The sequence below is a fragment of the Pyrus communis genome, chromosome 3, assembly GCF_963583255.1.
Source record: "Pyrus communis chromosome 3, drPyrComm1.1, whole genome shotgun sequence".
NCBI classification, from domain to species: domain Eukaryota; kingdom Viridiplantae; phylum Streptophyta; class Magnoliopsida; order Rosales; family Rosaceae; genus Pyrus; species Pyrus communis.
The window spans coordinates 22,669,069-22,690,595 of record NC_084805.1 but is presented as its reverse complement, the minus strand read 5'-3'; the positions used below and the strand labels follow the sequence as shown (position 1 = coordinate 22,690,595).

General features: G+C 38.6%; 1 protein-coding gene and 1 pseudogene across 1 annotated transcript; both read right to left on the bottom strand.

Moving 5' to 3' along the window:
• Positions 1-5,492: 5,492 nt before the first annotated feature.
• Positions 5,493-5,918, bottom strand: LOC137728453 (uncharacterized). Its single transcript, XM_068467235.1, has one exon. The coding sequence runs from the start codon at positions 5,916-5,918 to the stop codon at positions 5,493-5,495; it is 426 nt and encodes a 141-aa protein (XP_068323336.1).
• A 955-nt stretch (positions 5,919-6,873) lies between these two features.
• LOC137729014 (inosine-5'-monophosphate dehydrogenase 2-like) lies at positions 6,874-17,086 on the bottom strand (annotated as a pseudogene).
• Positions 17,087-21,527: the final 4,441 nt, after the last annotated feature.

The window sequence follows — 21,527 nt, the reverse complement described above, 5'->3', positions numbered from 1 at the left end:
AGAGAAAACGTTTAGTGTGTTGAAAATGCATATGTCCATGATCGTAACCCAATGTTTTCACTCCGTTCTGTTGAGTTTTGGTTGATCAAAACCTTATTTAAACTTGGGTCGCGAGCTGCCAAACGGCAGCAGAAAACTGGGATTTCCAGTTTCAAGACTCCATTTTTCTTTTGGCATAACTTCCAATTTAGAGCTCCGTTTTCTACAAACTTTAGATGCTTTTAAAGAACAGAACACAAACTTGAAAACCCATTCAATATTATACGATTTGGTTTAGTTTTGGATGTTCGAAAAGGAGTCTAAACTTGGTTCAATAGTGCTGTTCTTCTGCAGATTTTGTGGAGATGCAAAGTACTGTTTTTACCACACCTAATTTCTTTTCCAGATGCCTTTCTAGTCTTCTTTAGTTTATTTGAGTAACATTATTTGAGTTATAAGATTCCAGAATTTATATACTTTCCATAGATAATACTAATATTGTGATTAAATTCTTAGTTTGGTTACTAATGTGTATTACTTGTATTTATACTTTTGGTTGTACTTTTGTTCCGTTTAGGTTATTCAGAGGAACAAAATTAATCGAATTCAATGTATGGGGTTCTGGGAAACCTTCTATATGTATTAATTTAATTATTTCTTACTTAAGTATACATACAAGTTTGATATACATATTGCATTCAAATTGAATATGAATATTGTTTCTAATGGTTATTTGAGTATAAATGTTCGAAATGAAATTTAGATCCATGATGTGGGAGTAAAGTGGGATTGTCGGAAAGAACTTCGGGAATTTAAGGTGGTGACTATTAGTTTTTATGTAATTGAGCCAAACTCTTAGTAGGTACCACGTCTCAGGCGAGCCCATAGTGCACAGATTCTTTCAGGGTAATTCAGGACTAGAGACGACGAGTTTAGGCAAGATGACTAAGAAAAAGGGGAGTTCGGAGATGTTTAGGGATGGGGGGTTAGTTCATATATTTAAACACTCAGGATCAAGTGGTATAAGTACGGAATGGGATGTACAAGGTATGGGTGTTTAGTTATGTGGATTCACGGGTATAGTTAAGGCATTTGCATTGCACTCTTACGCATCATTCTGATTGTGGTTTTAATTCTACTATGTTAATTATACTTTATTATTTTAGTAATAAAGCTATATGTCTCTACTGAGCTTTTTAAGCTCACCCTAAGGAAATTTTGCAGCTACAGAACCAGAAACCTAAAGGTCTGCTTGCTATCTGTTGTGTAACTATGTATAAAGAAATAAAAAGATGAGCTTGTTGGCTTTTGCTCACTTGTTTGAATAAATAACTACTTTTGTGTGAACTCTGAATAGTTCATAAGTTGTAATTTTGGCTGAAACTTTCAATAATATGTTGTTCAATTAAATTTGAATTTTTTTCCAAGCGAGTTATACATGCTTTTATTTCAAGTCACATTCTTAATTATATTAATTAAGGTTATAATTAAGGTGTGTGATTCACGCTCTGAACCAAGGTATACGTTAATCCTTGGCTTGGGACGTGACAGGATATATGCTAGAACTAAAGCAGAGTTATATAGATGTGTAAACTATATCCCATTTTTTTCTCCATCTGGGGATTTGTTTTGTTGCATCATGTTATTGGACAAATGAGAATTCTGACGACAGATGATTCAATCAATATGAACATGCCCAATAATTCCTTCGTGCTTGACGTTGATTCCAGGTAATATAATATTAGTCATTAACTTCTTAAAGATTTGATGTATGGAATTCAGCCTCTACTTACAATCTCCAACACTACCAGACCCGAGTTATGTACTAAAAATGGCTTGCATAATTGATTTGCAACATACCTTTTTCAATGGAAGAAATGTGCACATCCTTCATTGATATCAGCCTATTTGATGTGGATCCACGGGCCATCATCCACCAAAGATCTGACTTCGGCATCCTGTTGCAACAAACAGATTGAAGCCACTTGAACTAATCAGTGCGTGAGTGTTCAGATAAATATGTATTGAATTTTTCCCTTCTATATGACACCATCAACAATTGGAATTTGGGAATGATAGTGCTACTTTCGATTTTCCTAGAGTGCCCAAGCTCATTACAACAAAAATGGTTGCAGATAACATATATCGTCCATTGTCTAAGTTGCACCTATACCGTTGTTTTTGCCAATGTCATCCTCTCATCAACAATCATTGGAATTTCGTATCAATCTAGAGTTTCTTCCCCTTTTAATTATATTTTTAATTTTCCAGATTTTATGTTTTTTTTTTCAGCTTTACTTTATCTTTAATATTAGTTAAAATTCACATAAGCATCCATGTCATTTAATAAATAAATAAGAATCATTGGATGTCATGTAATCAAAAGGCTTAAAAAGAGTGTAAAAGTATTTGTGAAAATATTTGTCCCTTAATCCTATCCCTATATATATATATGACATTAAATAATGAATCCCACCTTACGGCTTACAATACAACTAAATAGCATGACATAATAAAGTTACTTTACATAACTACATCTATACTCCCAAATTCCAATGCTTGATTCTATTTTTGCCTCGTCCTTTTGTGATTTTCAAGCTTGCGAAGCCAACGCGAAGCATGCTTGCTCGATTGCTAGGTTTTTTTAATGTTTGCAAACATGCCCTAACCCAGAAACTCTAGAATCTCTAAAATAAAAAAACCCTAGAAACCCCAAACCCAAAAAATTCCCAGCCATTAGTTTTAATTTTAACGAAAACCCCAAATCACTAGTTTTCGAAAAAAAACACAGAATACCCAAAAATAAAAAAATTCATACCTTTAGCATGTACTTGGCTGTGTGTAGTTTTCTTATGGCTGCTGGAGTCGAGTTGAATGAAGTGAAAAGAGGAGGATACAAGAGAGATGCGGATTAAGGAGATGGTGCTGGAGTAAGGTTAGACTGGAGAGATCAGAGTGAATGAGAGAGAAGAGAAAGATAGCCTCCAACCTAATGCACAATGGACAACTAAGATTAAATCTCAACCGATCCAATGGTCACCAATTTTTTAAATTTAATTTAATATATGTATATATAATTATTATAGTTTTTAGGGATATAAAATTGTTAAATTAATATATATAATTATTATAGTATTTTTTTAGGGTTATAAAATTATAAAAGTAATATTTTGCTTATCGTCTATCGTGTTACCCATGTGTATACCCGAACCAACCCATTATCTTAATAGGTGCTTATAGGGCTACCCAATAACGACCCGATTCATTATTGTGTCGACCCGAACACCTGTTAATTTCATGTCGTGTTGTGTCGGGTTATGAGGTCGTGTCAGGAATTGACAGGCCTAATTGTGGTATATAAGGAGTCTTCTCCTTCTTTTCCCGTTCAATCCTGCTTCTTCTCCCACTTATTCTTCCACTTTCACGCCTTTTGTTTTTTCAACCGCCTTGCCATTGATGGAAGCAGATGAAGTAATGGAGCTGTACTATTCTTTCTGGTTCGAGGTCCGGATCTTCAAGAAACAACCGGTTTCATCGAACCCATCAAATTTCAAAGAACACTTAGATCATGAAATCGAAGAAAACCTAGAAAATCTATCAAAGCTAGAGTTTTACAGATTTCCGACAAGACTCCATCATACACAAAGCTTAAAGCATCAAATGCACTTGTGGGTTTAACTCATTTTCCACAATAAACCCATTAAACGCAACAAAATTCATTCTTTAACCACTATTCAATTCCCTAAGTCTCAGATAAAGACAACGTACATACTTGAGTGAAGCTTGGTGGATGGGGAGAGAAGTCAAGGAAGAGGAGGAAGGATCCATGGGCGACATCTCAAGCACCACGCGATTGTCGTCAACGGCGGGGCGGTACTTGTGACCCCTCTGGCCACATAACTCGTCTTCCGCACCGGCTTCGACGTTGGCATTGTCCATTTCTGCGCCCTGTTTGGATCAATTTGATACAAAACTATTCCCACGGAAGCTGGATTTAAACCTATGTGATAAAGGGATAGAAACAACATTTAATTCCACAATTACCATTTAATTCCAACTATTTTTTAATTATTGGTTTATTAAATAGTTTTTAATTTAAATTAAATTTTGATTAATTTAAATGACGTAGATGTTTACATCAAATGACACATAACGTAGTATATAAATGTGGTATAAAAATAAGGAATTGTTATTGACACTCCAAATTTCTCATTCTACACTCCAAACTTTCTATATTTAGAAAGAAAAAAATACACTTGTGAGAAGTGTAGAATGAAATTTTTGGAGTATCAATAACATTTTCCTAAAAATATTGTAAGAATAACATTATTGTTCTTTTAGGGACCAATATTTCTCTAAAGGGAGCATTTTTGCTCACCACTATTTAATGCACCGTTATATGAGTTTGAATTTTGAGATTTATGTAGTGGATAAGCACAAATCTCAATATTCAAACTCATCTAACAGTGATAAATAGGATGATAATCATACACCACATTAAATAATAGTGAGAAAAATGCACTCTTTCTTAAAGCTCCAAAATGAGTCGTCAAAAATGATGCTCGGAGTGGAACTCCAATTAGAGGTGCTCTAAGTGAGCAGCACTAATACCCCATCTTCCCTCTGCGCGCATCTTCTCCTTGACGAATCGGTATGCCGACTCATAATCTTCTTCTCCAACCCAATCTGGCGGCTGATTCATCTTCTTCTCCAACCCAAGCTCTATTCTTCTCTCTTTCTTTCTCCCTTCCTCTCTCTCGTTCTCCAATCTCTCAATCCCTCCTTTTTTCGTAAATTATATTCTTTTTTTTCCTGATTTGTGTCTTGAATCTAGTTAATAGTATTATTCTTTCTCAGATTTGTTTAATTTATTGTATAATATAGGTTTGAATTCAAATTAGGTTTAGTATTTGCTGCGATTTTCTCACTTAGCCTTTGGACTGCTGTGGACTCTAGTTTTTGCTGTGATTTCTCCTCTGTTATCCAGCTTTTCCTTTTGTTGTTGCGGCTATGTGGGTTTTCTGATTTCTGGCCTTTATGATAAGTTTGAAATTTTGAATTTGGAAAAAAGAAACGAAAAAATCACCTGGTATAACTCGTATTGGCTCGCTGTTTGTTGGCTTATGATTTCAAATCTTCCAAATGTTGGAGTTGCCTTGGCTATCTGGAAAAAATTGGTGGTGGTGAGGTGATAGGTGCCAATCAATAGAGAAACAATTGGAAAGAGAAACGGGAAAAGATAAAAGCTAAAACATTCTGATTTCATTCATACTTTCCCAAATGGTGAAAGTTGGTTCTTGTACAACCCTAAGGCACGAGTGTGCACGATTAGAACACGTCACCACTCACAGACCGTTGGATGAAGAATACTTTACAATTCAAAAGACCATATTACCATTAGGATAAACCTCTTACCACCAATAAACTAGAGTCCTAACAATCCCACACCACCCAACCCCCACCCCCACCCCCCCCCCCCCCCCCCCCCCCAAAAAAAAAAAAACAGCTTGTCTTCAAGCGTGGAAGTCAGGAAAGCGTTTGAGAATGGAGTCAGCATCTTCCCAGGTAGCATTGTGTTCGGGCAGGCCCACAGTGACGGCGCGGTTTCGCCGTTTGAACATCCCACGCTGCAGTATTGTGTTTGGTGTCCAAGCTACAAGTCCAGTATCAGTTATTAGCAGAAGAATGGTGGAAAGAACCACATAAGAGCCCAACTTGGGTTTAAGGAGGGAGACATGGAAGGTGGGGTGAATGCGAGAGGTCGGAGGCAAGTCTAGAATGTATGCAACTTTCCCCACACGGGCAAGGATTTTGTACGGCCCATAACAATGGGGTGCCAATTTGGGGCGGTAAGTCCTCACAATCACGGAAAGTAGTGTCCACAAGGTGAACAGAAGAACCAAATGAGTACGACGTGACCTCCGGTGAAGGGTAGCCATATACAACTTCAAATGGGGTCATCTTGATGGCCCAATGGAAGGTGGAATTATACCACCATTCAGCCCATGGCAGTTAGTCAACCCAAGATTTGGGTTTGTCGCCCACAAAACTATGCAGATAATGTTCAAGTGTGTGATTTAACACTTCTGTTTGTCCATCAGATTAAGGGTGGTAGGCCAAGCTCTTGCATTTTGAAGAACGAGTCCTAGAATTGGCTGATAAATATAGGGTCCCGAGCACTGACAACGATGGCAAGCATACCGTGAAGGCGAAATATCTCACGGATGAAGATGTCAGCAACCTTAGTAGCCAAATACGAGTGCTTGATTGGTATGAAATGGCCATACTTGGAGAGACGATCCACAACAACCAAGATGGCATTACGGTCATAGGTGGAAGGGAGGTTTTCTATAAAGTTCATTGCAATGTCTGTCCAGATTTGAGTTGGGATAGGGAGTGGTTGTAGCAAGCCCGAAGATTTAAGGGTTTCATAGTTTGTGCGTTGACAAGTATCACAGCCAGCCACAAAAGAGTTAACCTCCTTTTTCAAGCAGGGAAAATTGAAATCACGAAGAACACGTTTATACGTTTGAAGGAACCCGACCTCGTTTGGTAGCTCGGACTGTACTGACTATTTCTATCGGATAGGATGAATAGTCATCGGATAGTATTGACTAAATTAATCAGATGTTTGGTACAGTATCGAACTAATAACCGTATTATTTATACTGTGTTTGGTACTGAATGGATAAGAAAGGGGAAGAAAAAAAAATTGACAAATCTTTGTTTCTTTGTTTGTTGAGATCTGAGACGGAGCGCTGAAGAACCTGCGGTGGAGGAAACAGAGAGAGATGCAGCGGCGGAGAAGACGGAGGGAACTCCTACAGTAGCTAGAAGAAGATGCAGGGAGAGAATCAAAGAGTCTGCAGTGGAGGAAGTAGAGAGAGATGCAACGGCGGAGAAGAGGGAGGGAGATCCTGCGGTTCTGGGTGGTTGGATGGAACTTGCTGCTGCTGCTGGTTCATGGTGGCTGGCGGAGGAATTGGGTTTTGAGATTTGTGGGATTTTTTGGTTTCTTGGAAGCTACTTGGAATTTTGGGGAGTTTTGATTGGGAAAATGGAGGGAGTGTGGTTGGTTTTTGTAAGCAAAGAGAACGGCTGGGAAGAAGAAGAGAGATAGGGGAAACGAAGAAGAACAAAGGGAGGGAGAGAGCCCAACTACATTGTCCCGTGGTTTTGGAAAGTATAAGAAAGCGGGTATTCACCGGATAAAATAGGTAGGTCGGATTATTTAATACAATGGCTATTTAATACAAACGGACATCAAACACCGTACTCCATATAATTAGTACTATTTGATGCTTTATACGATGTGCCAAACGAGGCCAAAGTGGCCTGCGGTAGAAGAAGAATGGAACTCAGCCAAAATGCAATGACGTCAAGGAAAAGACGCAACCACGAAGATACCATCCTTATAATATAAGAGGTCCCCTTTGAGAGAAAATTTAAAACGAGTGGGTTGATTGTTTTGGAGGGCTTGAACAATCTGAGAAGCCTCTGTTCGCGGCATGTTCGGTCTGAATGTCGGAGACACTATCAAAAATAGGTTGGGATAGGCCCATGAGTGCCAAACCTTCATGATGCCTTGACAAGGCACCTGCTGCGGTATTCGTTGACCTTGGCCGATACTCCAGTGTATAATTGTATCTCAATAACTTAAGAAGCCATTTTTGTTAAGTAAGTGTGGTGATGCGTTGATTAAGAAAGTGTTTCAACGTTTGGTGGTTTGTGATAATCTTGAAGGAATTACCAGCATTTTCTTATCAGAAACAGAGAGATCCTTATGTTTGTCGGATAACCCAAAACTTTCGCTGCTCAGAAAGACCCAGTAGCAGTTTGACAGGCTCGCCCTTGTTACTCATGCTAAATTGGCGATATCAGATGCAACATGGAACACGGAAGAGTTCCCAATTCCCCATGACAGCAGTCACCAGCAGGAATGAGAAAAGCTGAAAAGATATAACCATCAAAACGATTTCTTCTCGTAAGAAACCAGACCATGAACGTCACCTTCTACTATGCTGCTCCTGTTCTTACCTGCATAGTAAAATACATTGTCAACTGATTGAGAAACCATATTAGTTCTTGATACGACCATCATTACATCTCAGATTCCTTGAGCAATAACAAGGTAATCGTGGAGTGCGCTTTTACTTGAGGTAATATGGGGATGGAAAACTATCTAAGAAGTAAGCGGGGTTTGTTACAGGTTTCTTTTCTGTAAGTAAATAAGTGTCTGAATATGAGTGACGCAGAATGGCAATACTCTAGATTAACAGGTTTCTTCCCCACTCCTTTCGGTAGCTTAACCTAAGATTGTTGAACAAGAATACTATTAACAGATGAAATCAATCAACAGATTTAACAACTAAAGAGGAAAGACTAAACAAAGAAAGCTTGAGAAAGAAGAAGGCTCGAAAACTCTATATCTGTTTATTATCAAATGAATCAATCTTAACAATACAGAGAGGGAAAAAGGTCTTATATATGTACTTCTAAAACCCCTAAGCTTATCACATAAGCTAACATAAAGGCTATGCTGATGTGGCAATTGCTGACAGGTCACCTATACTCAATACCCCCCCTCAATCGTAACTGGGAATGCCCAGTTTGAGATTGCCAGTATGTCGAAGAAAATCAGGACCATGCAAGCCTTTAGTGAGAACATCTGCAACCTGATCTTTGGTAGAAACATATTGAACAATCAAATCACCCCGTTGGACACGTTCACGAATGAAATGAAAATCCGTTTCTAAATGTTTAATTCGGGAATGCTGCACTGGATTTAAACTAAGGGCAATTGCTGACTGATTGTCACAACATAACAGAGGAGGATTAGGCAGCACAACACACAAATCCTTTAAAATCAACCTGAGCCAAGCTATGTCAGCTGCTGCATGAGCTAAAGCCTTGTATTCAGCTTCTGTGGAACTCCGAGAAACAGAATGTTGTTTCTTAGACTGCCAGGACACAGGATTAGCACCCAAGAAAATGACATAACCAGTAATGGACCTCCGTGTATTAACATCAGCTGCCCAATCAGAATCACTATAACCCTTGAGTTGCAGATCAGTGCCAGCAGTAAAAGTCAAGCCACAGGTCCTAGTCCCCTGAAGAAATCGCAAGATTCTCTTAACCAAACCAAAATGTACATCTGTGGGAGCACTCATGAATTGACAGACATTGTTGACAGCAAAAGCTATATCCGGTCTGGTAAATGTCAAATATTGTAGAGCACCAACAAGACTGCGAAAGAGTGTAGGATCAGATAATAATTCCCCTTCAGCAACCAGGACAGAATTATGTGGCTGACAAGGGGTAGAACAAGGCCTACAATTGTCCATCCCAGCTTTATGGATCAGATCTGTAATATACTTTTCTTGATTCACAAAGATATCACCATTAGATTTATAGTGAATTTGTAAACCTAGAAAATATGTAAGCGTACCCAAATCCTTAAGATCAAACACCCCAGCCAAATCATCTATTACAGATTGAATTAAAACAGAATTGGACCCAGTGATGATAATATCATCAACATAAAGTAACAGAATGACTACATCTGTATTCACTTCTTTAACAAACATGCTGGAATCTGAGAGAGACATTTGAAACCCAAGAACAGTCAAATAGCTTGTGAATTTGGCATTCCAGGCCCGTGGAGCCTGCTTTAAACCATATAAAGACTTTACGAGTTTACAAACATGGGAAGGATGCTCAGAGTCTACGAAACCTTGAGGTTGTTTCATAAAGACCTCCTCATGTAATTCCCCATGTAGAAAAGCGTTCTTAACATCAAGTTGCCGAAGAGACCAATGATTTGTAACTGCCAAAGCAAGAATGATCCTCACAGTGGTATGTCGAACCACAGGACTAAAGGTTTCTGTGTAATCTAAACCTTTTTCTTGACTAAAACCTTGAGCTACTAATCTAGCTTTATATCGAGAAATAGTCCCATCAGGATTTCGTTTGATTTTATATACCCACTTGCAGCCAATAATGTTCTTATCTAAAGGAGAATGAACAAGAGTCCATGTACCTTGAGCTTGTAAGGCATCAAACTCCTCTTGCATTGCTTTCTGCCATTGAGGAATTGAGAAGCAATTCTGAAAGTTGAAGGCTCCGAGACATCGACAATATCTGCAAGAAATGTAAACCCTCCAGAAAAATGATTACTGTCAAGTAATTCCAAGGATTGAATGTGAGGAAACACTGCAGCAAGAGCACTATAATCTTTCCGAGTGATAGTACCAGTCTTCAACCGTGTCTGAATACCAGGAGGAACAGACTCAGGTGTCACAGCTTCAGAGCCCACATGAACAGACTCAGGTACTACCACTTCCAACTGGACAGGCACCACAGGGGAATGTGAGAGAGTAGCATCTAAAAAGGAATCCTGTACAATGTGTTCAGAAGGAGAATGTCTGGAAAGTGGAGTACCAACTGATGGAGGAGAAGATGCAGATACATGTGGACTATCAGTACTAGAGGAAGCAGGTCCTTGTCTCTGAGAAGAAGAAACTAAATTCACAACAATAGGCCTTGTAGACACATTGGTATTATTAAGAAGCCCAGAATTGGTACACTTTGAGGAACCTGAAGTACTAGCAAAAGGAAAACAGTCCTCATCATGAATGACATGTCTAGATATTAAAACCTTGTCTGTAACCGGATTATAACAAATTGCACCTTTGTATCCAAAACAATAGCCCAAAAATACACATTGAGAAGAACGAGGTTGAAGCTTATGAGCATTGTAAGGTCTAAGATAAGGATAGATAGCTGAACCAAAAATTCTTATAGAAAAGATGTCAGGTGGCTTGTGAAACAGAAAGCTAAAAGGAGACTTCATCCCAAGATTGTGAGCTGGCATTCGATTAATCAGAAACACAGCATGCGCAACAGCATGATACCAAAACTTGAGAGGTAATTTGGCAGCATTCATCATAGTAAGAGCAGTCTCAACAATATGCCTATGCTTCCGTTCCACTAAACCATTTTGCTGGGGGGTGTAAGGGCAAGAAATAAAGTGTAAAATACCATGAGTATGAAGATAGTCCTTAAAAGCATTACTCAAGAACTCACCACCACCATCAGTTTGAAGAACTTTGACCTTACTATTAAATTGCTTCGCAACATAAGCACAAAAACGAACAAAGAGACCAAAAGTTTCTGATTTATTCATTAGAGGGAAAAGCCATACAAATCGAGTAGCCTCATCTACAAAGGACACATAGTATCTAAAACCCTCAAGAGAAGTAACAGGTGAAGGTCCCCAGATATCACAATGCACTTTATGAAATGGAATATCAACTCTATCTAGCTTTTCTGAAAAAGACAATTTACTCATCTTGCCACTAAGACAACCAGAACACACATGAGTAGTTACATCACTAGCTACTAAAACCTGAGAACTTTGTAACATGGCTGCGAGAACGTCATTAGAAGGGTGGCCCAACCGATGATGCCACAGTGAGGACTTAACAGCTTTTCCCAAAAATGCAGAAGAAGAAAGAACACCTGGAGGCAGTAGCTTGGGGAACACATGTACAGGAATCCGAAACAAATCATTATTGCTACTCTGTCCTTGGTAAAGTACCACCCCTGTGGCCTTGTCCTGCACAAAGAAGTTTAAATCATCACAGATAAACCAACTGTGATTATCTTTGCACAACTGCTTTACAGAAAGAAGATTAACAGTCAACATTGGAACATGTAAAACATTACGAAGATAAAGATTATTAGGGGAATTTTGAATAGTCACAGTGCCAATATTGTGAACATCCAAACTTGTACCATTCCCCACAACAATCTTCTTATCTCCATTATAAGGCACAGCAGAGTCTAATAGAGTAATATCAGGACTCATATGATGTGAAGCCCCAGTGTCCACTATCCAACACTCACCCCCAGACACAGATTGTGTAGGTAAATCAGGTACATTTGATGACAGAGGACCACCAGGAATGTCAGAGAACATATTAGACTGTGAAGCCTGAGTCATAAATGCAGGAGCAGGTGAAATCCCTGAAGAAGAAGCCTGCGCAGAAGTATTGCCTGTAAAACCATAAGGAAGAGGATAGGCAGAAGAAGGTCCCGAAGGAGAATACTGAAAGACAGAACTTAAGTCCTGATAAGCATAATTGGCACTGAGAGAAGGAGGTGGAGGAGCTCCTTGATAGGAAAAGTTTCCCCTGTGTCTACAGTCAACTGCAATATGACCCCTCTTTCCACAAATCTGGCACTCCTGAGGTGGTTGAGTATTGTCATTTCGATACAAACAAGTGACTGCAGTATGTCCTTTCCTTGAGCAAATCTGACACTCAGGAACAATCTCTTGCCTATTGGATGTATTGCCAGACCAAACATTGCCATTTCTAAACCCATTAAACTTGGGTTTAAAACCTCCTGAACCTCTGCCTTTATAGCCAGTAGTATGGCCATAGGACGATGACCTTGACCACCAAACGTATTCCCAGTAGGAGGAAAATTATTGCCATGAGGCCCACTAGACATCTGAGAGAAACCAGATTGCTGAGAAAAACCAGGAGGGTGTGAAAACCCAGGAGGGTGTGAGAATCCAGGAGACTGAGACACCCCACCACTTGAAGAACCAGGAGCAACAAAACCATATCCATAATTTTGAGGAAACTGAACTACAAACCCTGAAACACTAAAAGACCCAGAAGAACTCGTCATAGGATTACATGGAGGCAAACCAGCATTACCATACATTGCAGCCATAGTATGAACAAGAGACTGCATCCGAGTCTCAAGATTCTTTTCAGCCCCTAACAATTGTGCCCGAAATTCCTTCAGTGTAATCGGTGTTTCTCTGGCTAGAATGACAGTTCGAATGATATCAAAATCAGGTGGAAGACCAGTCAATGCCGCTATAACAATATCATGATCGGAGACTTTCTCACCAGCAGCAACAAGTTTGTCTTTAATAACCTTTAACCTCAACAAAAACTTGTCCACACTATCACCACCTTTCTGAATAGTATGCAACTCAGCCTTCAAATGATTAATACTAGCACTAGAAACAGCCATATATCGATCTTGTAACGCAACCCAAGCCTCATGAGAGGTTTTACACCCAACTACATGCTCCATAGCATCATCACTAAGTGTAGCAATGAGAAGGCTTAACAAAGCCATATCGGTCTTAATCCAATCCCTGTAGGCAGTATTAACATCCTTGGTAACACCTAACTCAAGAGTCACAACATATTTAGGAGGACAAACAGAATCACCCGTGAAGTGATCAAACAAATCATACCCCCGAAGTACAGAACAAAACTGGAAATTCCATTTGATGAAATTATCATCATTCAGTTTGATAGTCAACATCCCTAAAAGACTCTCCAACTTCACTGATTCAGACATGATTTGGTAAGAACAAAGTAATTCCAGAAAGCCCCAAATGAAACAAAATACCCTAGATGAAAACGAAACTTCACAAAATCTTGAAACAAGAAAAATCCTTCAAGCAAAACTGTCAGATCTTGATGAACAGAATGGTTATCGACCTTAATTCATCAAACGGCATCGGCCTTCAGAACAAATTTTATCAACTCAAAAACGCTATTATCAGCAAACAAAGCAAGTTTGGCATCGGCCTTCATCATTGCAGAAATCAAGATTGTAACAAATAGAACTATGATACTGATTCCAAAAAAAAATACCCAAAAATTCACCTTCACACAATTCTTGAAACAGCCAAGATTAGAGAAAAACCTCGAGAAACGGAGCAGCGGAAATCCGTCCAAGATCAATCGCGCGAGCAGAAAAGGCTCTGAGATACCATATTAACAGATGAAATCAATCAACAGATTTAACAACTAAAGAGGAAAGACTAAACAAAGAAAGCTTGAGAAAGAAGAAGGCTCGAAAACTCTATATCTGTTTATTATCAAATGAATCAATCTTAACAATACAAAGAGGGAAAAAGGTCTTATATATGTACTTCTAAAACCCCTAAGCTTATCACATAAGCTAACATAAAGGCTATGCTGATGTGGCAATTGCTGACAGGTCACCTATACTCAATAAATACAACATGGTATGGAACAGACTACGAAAGAGTAAGAAGTAAGTTATCGAAAGAAACATTGGCTACAATATCAATTATCATTTAAAGCATAAAACTAAAATGACATCCTTAATAACGATGTTATGAGTATCACAATGATGTCTGCAAAATGGTCTACTTACCTGTAGCCTTAAAACGCTTGATTTTAAGAGGTCATGAGCGGACTGCAATGAAGAAGCACCAAGATCTTGGAAACCTTGTTTCACAGCTTGCATTGTCTATGGTATGAACTTCAAAGCAGAACCTTTGTCTACAACCGCCCCAACTACCCCCATGCAATTTTCAGCTTAGCTATCACCCAAATACCTCTGATCACTCCCATTTGTCATTGCTTCAAGAGATCCCATGCCTTGATATTTTTTTGACTCGGCAACCATTCTAATAGAAAACATGAAATCACTTATATCAAACTGTTTCCTTAATAGAGGTTAAGCAAACAGAAATCTAATTAACAATGACAAAGAAATAACAAACAGCATGTTGCTTATAAAAGACAAGTATACTGACAATCTAGTGCAATTTATATAGACAACTTTTGCTTTTAGTTCAGAAATAAAGCAAGATACATCATTTGGGTCGTAGGTTAGAATAGCAAAGACCCTCTGTTCAAATTGGTTAATAAGCTAATTACCATAAAAAAATAAAAAAAGGGAAGGACACAGAAATGAAATCCTATGTCCAATACAGTTCCGCATAAGTTTAGCTTTGACATGCATCCATGAAAAACCCAATCACAATTTCAGGGAATTGGACCCTTATTTAGCCTAATCCTAACCCATTTTGCCACTTACTCTCACCACTTGGGTTAACCCCTTACTGTATGTGGGCTTCAAACATACCAATGGCACTCCTAATGATGTAAAAGCATTAAATTTTGATGGCAAACCATAACACATCAATGACTGATCCGTCGAACGGTATTGATGCAGTCCAAAAAGGATGAGAAATAACTCAGGATGTATAACAAACTTAGAAACACATATCTTCTTGGTAAGTTTCTTTACCAATCACATCTGCAATTCAGTATTCATAAATCTGCCTAATAAACTCCTAAAACCGCTCAAAGAGTTGTCAAAGAACTAGAAAAGACATATGTAGTAAACACTCAAACAAACGAGAAGAAATGTTCAAGTAGATTTAATATCTGATGGTGTGAGCAGTATACCTGTTCCAGCAATAAAAACATGAGTAAGTCCCAGACGTACCTGATACACAAAAACCCCAGAAGCCTCAGTGCTTCCAGCTAAGAAGCTTCCCATCATGACAGTAGAAGCCCCAAGGACCAAAGCCTTGACAATGTGTCCAGAATTGGAAATTCCACCATCAGCAATCATAGGCACACTGCTTTGTGAACAGCAGTTGCCTGAAACATATCACCAAAACCAACACAACTTTGGTCATAAAATGGTATAGCATTCAGCAACCTGTAGAACAAAACGTCAAACAAAGTCTTCAAAAAGTTCCAAAATGTAATTATATAATTTTCATGCCACAAACTACACTGTTTTAGTCCATCAAAGGGTTGTCACTGCCAGAAGCTAAAGTCGAACCTTTGTTTTCTACGTTCGGACTAATAACTAAATAGTAAAACACCCATCAAAACAACGATTGTTGGGCACATTGTCATTGATTAACAAATCCTTAATCAAATATTTTTCATCCACAAAGAATTCAAGAAATCAAACCCATCACTACAAATATCATAACTTTCAACACCTCCAGGTTCTACAAATCCTTAAATTAGCCGCCAACAATGAGAACACAAACTAAAGCATCAATCACAAAAGCAACAACTAACAAAAAGAAGGCATCTTTATACCTGCCCGCGACCGACAGCGCAAACCTCTTGAGTGGTACAAATTGAGCAAGACCCCATTCCAACTCTCAACCCGTCATCACCAGCCTGAATCAAATTCTACGCCTGACTCACCGTCACCACATTCCCGCCAACTACATCCAAACTCTAGTACATTTTCTTCACATACTTTATCATCTCAATCTGATAAATGGAGTTCCCCTGAGAACTATCCAACACCACTACATCCACCCCTGCCTTCACCAACTCCTCCAATCTCTACTTATCCGACTCCCTTGTGCCGATCGCCGCCCCGACCCGCCACTTCCCGTCCGGGCCCACCGTCCCAACCCCCAACTTGGGGTACCCTTTGATCCTCTCCACCTCCTCCTTCGCCACCACATCCAAAACCTCATTGTCCCTCAAAGTCGCAACCACATCTAGCTTTTTCTCCTCCATGTACTCCCCAATCGCCACCCAAATCGTAACTCCACGGCACCGTGAAGTCCGTACAGTTCACCATGTAATCGTAAATCTTCACCTCCTTGTCCCCCAATTTCACCCAATCCTTGCCCGCCACGTACCCCAAAAGCTTCGAATTGGGGCTGCCATTCTCAGTAACCAGGACATAGGGATTCGAAGCGTCGAAAACGTCGTCAGATTGGATTCGATCGCTTGGGGATTTGAAGACGGGGTTCGAAAGAAGCGGGACCCGGCGGGACTTGACTGACCAGACCATGCGGGATTGCTCGGACGACGTCAAGTTGGAGTGGATGATGCCTATGCCGCCGAGTGCGGCCATCGAAATCGCCATGTGGGACTCGGTGACAGTGTCCATCGGGGACGAGACGCAGGGAATCGATAGAGGGACGCGGCGGCTGAGGTTGGAGGCTAGATGGACGGAGTCGGTGGGGAAGTCGATGTAGTGTGACGTCATCGTATGTGTAGGAGTAGCCCTGGTTGAAGAGCCGATCGGAGGAGAAGCCGTCTTCGAAGATTGAGGCCGACATTACGGTGGCGGTAGTGGGCGCTGAGGGTGGCGGCGCCGCCTAGAGAGAGAGAAATGGTTGGGAGGGAGGCGGTGGGTTCAGGGTTTTTGCGTGAGTTGTTTTGCTTGCCTCGAGTTTGGGAAGGAAGCGGAGTAGTGGACTTCTGCCAGTGAGCGAGCCGGGTAATGTGGACGGAAACGTCCGAATTTATTGGCTGGGTGTGGGCAGGTGCATGAGACTTAGCCCTATTGCTTCTTTCTTTTACTCTCTTTTATCCTCCTTGTTTTCTGGTTTTTATCAGTTTTCATCGTTTCTTATACATTTTTCAATTTCTTTAGTATTATTTTTTTATATCCTAATTCTGAATTTATAATTAGTTTCAAACATTTATAAATAATACACATTTTGTATTATTTTTTAGTCCACTTGGCTAAAATTTGGCCTTCACATCAGTAAGGAGTAGGTTCCGTAGCTGCGATGTCAGTATTTAACAGAAAAATTAATAAAAAAGTTAACGTAGGTTGCAATAAATTCGTAAATTAGGGTATGATATTGTTGTTCAATCAATAGCCAAGGTAATTTTAGGTAATTTATCTAATTTTTTATTCTAATTGGTTAAGGAATGAGTCCTGCTTCTGTCATGTCATTATTTAAGAGTCAAGTTAACAAAAAATTTAACAGATGACTGACATTGCAATGAATTGATAAATTAAGATATAATATTACAATGTTTAAAATACGAGATTATGGTTTGACCCATAATCGAGGTTGTTCTTTATAATTTACCCTTTCAAATATTTCCTTTGTTTGCCTTACTGTCAAATGCAGCAGCATTCTTCTCGACACTTTGCTAGACAATTTATCCAGATCATCGCGACACTTCCATTTGCTAGACAGTTCATCCAAATCATCACCCACTTTCGACTTCTCTCTCAAGAATCGTGCTGCAACACCAATCGACATTTCAGAGCCTGCGTCTTGAACTCTCTCTCACGGAACCACCACCACCACCACCACCATCTTTCGGCTCAAATTTTGTGGGTTCTCAAGAGCAGCAGTGACATGAAAATAAGTGGTACCCTTTTGTTTTTCTGTATTTTTTTTTGTTAAATTTCTATTTTTTATTACATGCATGGTGATTTGTTGGTAATTATTAAATCGCTTTTGAATTGTGTTTAATTTGGATTTTTCTGTTTTGAATTTTGAATTTGTTGCCTGATCTTCCACTGGAGCATCCAAATTTTGCATTTGTGTATGTAAGACCATCTCTAATGGTTGGGCTAAAAGTCAAATTTTTTAGCCCGAAATATTTAGCTTTTAGCCCAAAAACAGCTTTTCTACTCCAACCATTCTACCCTAAAATTTTAGCCCGGGATTATTAAAGAATGAATTTAGGCTATTTTTTTTGTTAAATTAAATTTTTTTTAAAAAAATAAATATGTAGACTATTGTAAATTAATTTTATGAACATTTTAATCTAAAAAAATTTAAATTCCGATAAATATTGGGTAGAGTCCACCCTGATTTATGGGCTAAATTTAGGAGGGAATTTGGCATTGGTTTAACATTTAGCATTTAGCTCAAAATTTCCCCTTGGGTTGGAGTGCGTTTGGCGGGAAATTTTGGGGGGCAATTTAGCTTTTAGCCCACCATTGGAGTTGGTCTAATGACAGCAATCCATACAAATTCAAAATTGGAAGCCAAGATTTTGACCACCGTCCATATACTTGCCACCGAAACATTGTTAAAAACGAAAGCAACAATGTAAAAATCCAATTTTTTTGGGTGTGAAAAATTTTAGTTTGTGATTTTGGTTATAGCTTTTGTGTAAACGGAGCTTCCACTGAGCTCTTAATTCTGATGCGTCTTTGTTTTCATAATCCTTAAGAGGTTTTAGAATTTTGGGATTTTCTTCGTGGTTTTTGTTTATTGGCTTGCTTTGTTATGAATTTTGTGTTTTCTTAATCTTGAACTGATCATATGATATGTCTTTCAAATTCTGGCTATGGATTTATGTTGTGATATTTTTGGTGATTAATCGGGTAATGATTTACATATGATTATTTATAGAATATTCATAATTATTTCGCAAGATTTGTGCTTGCACTTACTTTCTTTTCTTTTTCTTTTTTTTGGAGTCTGTGGAAAAATAGTGCATCTGTTTTTGGCTTAAAAGTTTTTAAGATTTATATTCCACTTTGTGATTTGAAAATTGAAAAACATATATGAATTATTCTTTGTGCTTTGGCCATGAAGGGTATTAGCAGGTTGTTCCCCATTTAAGAAAGTCATTGAAAAAGATGATTTTTTTTTTTTTATTTGTTGGTTGATTTGTGTGTGGACTATGTATTAATTTTTTTGGGGATTTTGTGTACAGAGAGTGTGTGGAAACAGCAATGCAAGGGTGGGATTTGATTGGTCACACTCGAACAGGGATTTGTTTCGAACCGCATTCATTAGTTAGATTATTAATGTGCTTTGGTAGGGGTTTTCAATATGATTTTCTAATTTCTCTTTTTCTCTTTTTGGTTTTTGAAGTATCTGTGATTTATGTTTGATTATAAAAGAAAAATTAATAAAACAAAGAGATGCGGCAATTGGAAACATGGCTGCAAGTGACAAGTCAGAGTCTTTGTTTTAAATCACTGTACTACTGTTGTAGTGCATGCATGCGTAAGCGAAATTCAAATTGTAATACAGGATCTTAGGGCTGTGCAAAATGGTATACCAAAATACGCATGAGTTGGAATTGTGAAACCAAGTCGACTCCCACTTAGAAGTGTAAGTACTAGGAGGTCATCCTTGAGTAACCTGGCACGATGAATTTAACCGACATGGTTGGATTTCTGAACTTCATTATATTTCCGTGTATTTTTCTTAAGTAGAATGCGTCTTTAATTGTCTGTCCACATAATTGATTTTCTATAATAACAGATCTTATTTCTTTGATTTTGCATGAAATGGATAATAGCCATAATTCATATTCTCAACGGTGTGGAAAACATATGTTAAACCAATGGATGGTATTTTAACCTGATTATCTATTTGTGTGTCTAAAGTATTTTTTGGGAAATATGGTTATTGCTTTTCTGGTTTACAAAGGGATTACAATGCAATGTCAAAAATAACTTTTGAGTATTTAGTTTACTGGAAATGTAATGGAATGTATGCTTATATTTCTATGAGTTTGATAGTTATTGCATCTATGATTTTGATAGTTATTACATCTATGAGTTTGATAGTTATGACTTCTTATTAGCTATGTTCCTTCTTAGAAGTTTTGATCAGAGCGTTGCTGTGAAAATTGTGAATAATCTAGGTTGGGAGCTTTTTGGCATGGGTTGAGAGGTAGCTTTTATGTTATGATTTTTTGTATTCTTCAAATGAAAATCTTGAAACAGTGTATCTACTGATTTTTCAAACAAACTTGACCTTAATGGTTTGCCTACGCATAATTTGGTTTTAAAAATAGGAATGCTAATTATGCTACTAATTAGTCTTTAGGTTTATGTAACGAATGAGATTTTAAAAATAGGAATGCTAATTATGCTACTATTTAGTCTTTAGGTTTATGTCACGAATGAGATTAGTTGTTGCTCAATTATTTAGTAGGATTATTGATAGAAAACCAGATTCCTTTCCACCCAAAAAACACGAAGTAACTGACACACCCTGATCGAGATCAGGGCATGCTGGCTGTCACGTGGAAGTGACGTAACCATGTGCACAGTGCGGAAGCTAATAAAATAATAATGGAAATAGTAATATGAATAAATAAAAACTGGTTTTACATAAAGTAATAACAAGTGCAAGCATAAGTGTGACGCTAAGTTCAGAGCATAAAGCCTAAAGCAGTCCAGAAGAAAAAGACGCAACAACAGTACACCCAAAGGTGGCCTTATGCTGGTGATCGTCTGTCAGAAATGCCGGGGAAAATCCTCTGGGAAACCACCAAATGTGCTAGCCAACTAGAACCTGGAGGGGCTCAAAACAAAAGCATGAGTGGGCAAAAACAAAGCTTTTCGAAAACCATTTAATAAATGAGTTCTTACCCCTCGCCGTAAAACCTGTATACTTCCCAGAAAATAGATATATAGATATATATACCAATGCTCAAGAATATGCTATGCCAAAACCTCAAAATGAAATGCAAGTGCTTAGGTAAAAATCATATCAACATCATATAAACTGTCAACCGGAGTCACCTAACGTGACCTGTACGGCTGAATCTAGAGCTCAAGTCTCAATCTCAGTAACTAGACCTGCACACGAGTCGGAACCACCTAAAGTGGTCTGTACGACAGGCCTGGGTATAATATATATATATATATATACACTCTCAAGTGCTACGATCACGTGAAGGCTGGGCGAATAATCGCGGGTCACCTATGAGTCGGAACCACCTAGAGTGGTCTGTACGACAGGGCTGTGCACCTAACTTGGATCCAAGCTGAGCGTGTGGTGCGGGAGGTGAACATCACGTGAAGGACTAGCCTAACTCTGGGCGGGAGCACTAACACCGGGGGTGCAAGTTATGAGCTCTCTAAGCATCTCGAATCACTACTGAATGTAAACATGAATAACACTTACCTGGCACTTACCTGTGCGTCCGCAGCACCAAATATACATATATATAAACAATTAACAATGCAACTAATCATGCATAACA

Bases quoted from the DNA above. Each gene is read 5' to 3' on its own strand.
- LOC137728453 (XM_068467235.1), bottom strand. From the start codon at position 5,918: ATGGCTACCCTTCACCGGAGGTCACGTCGTACTCATTTGGTTCTTCTG.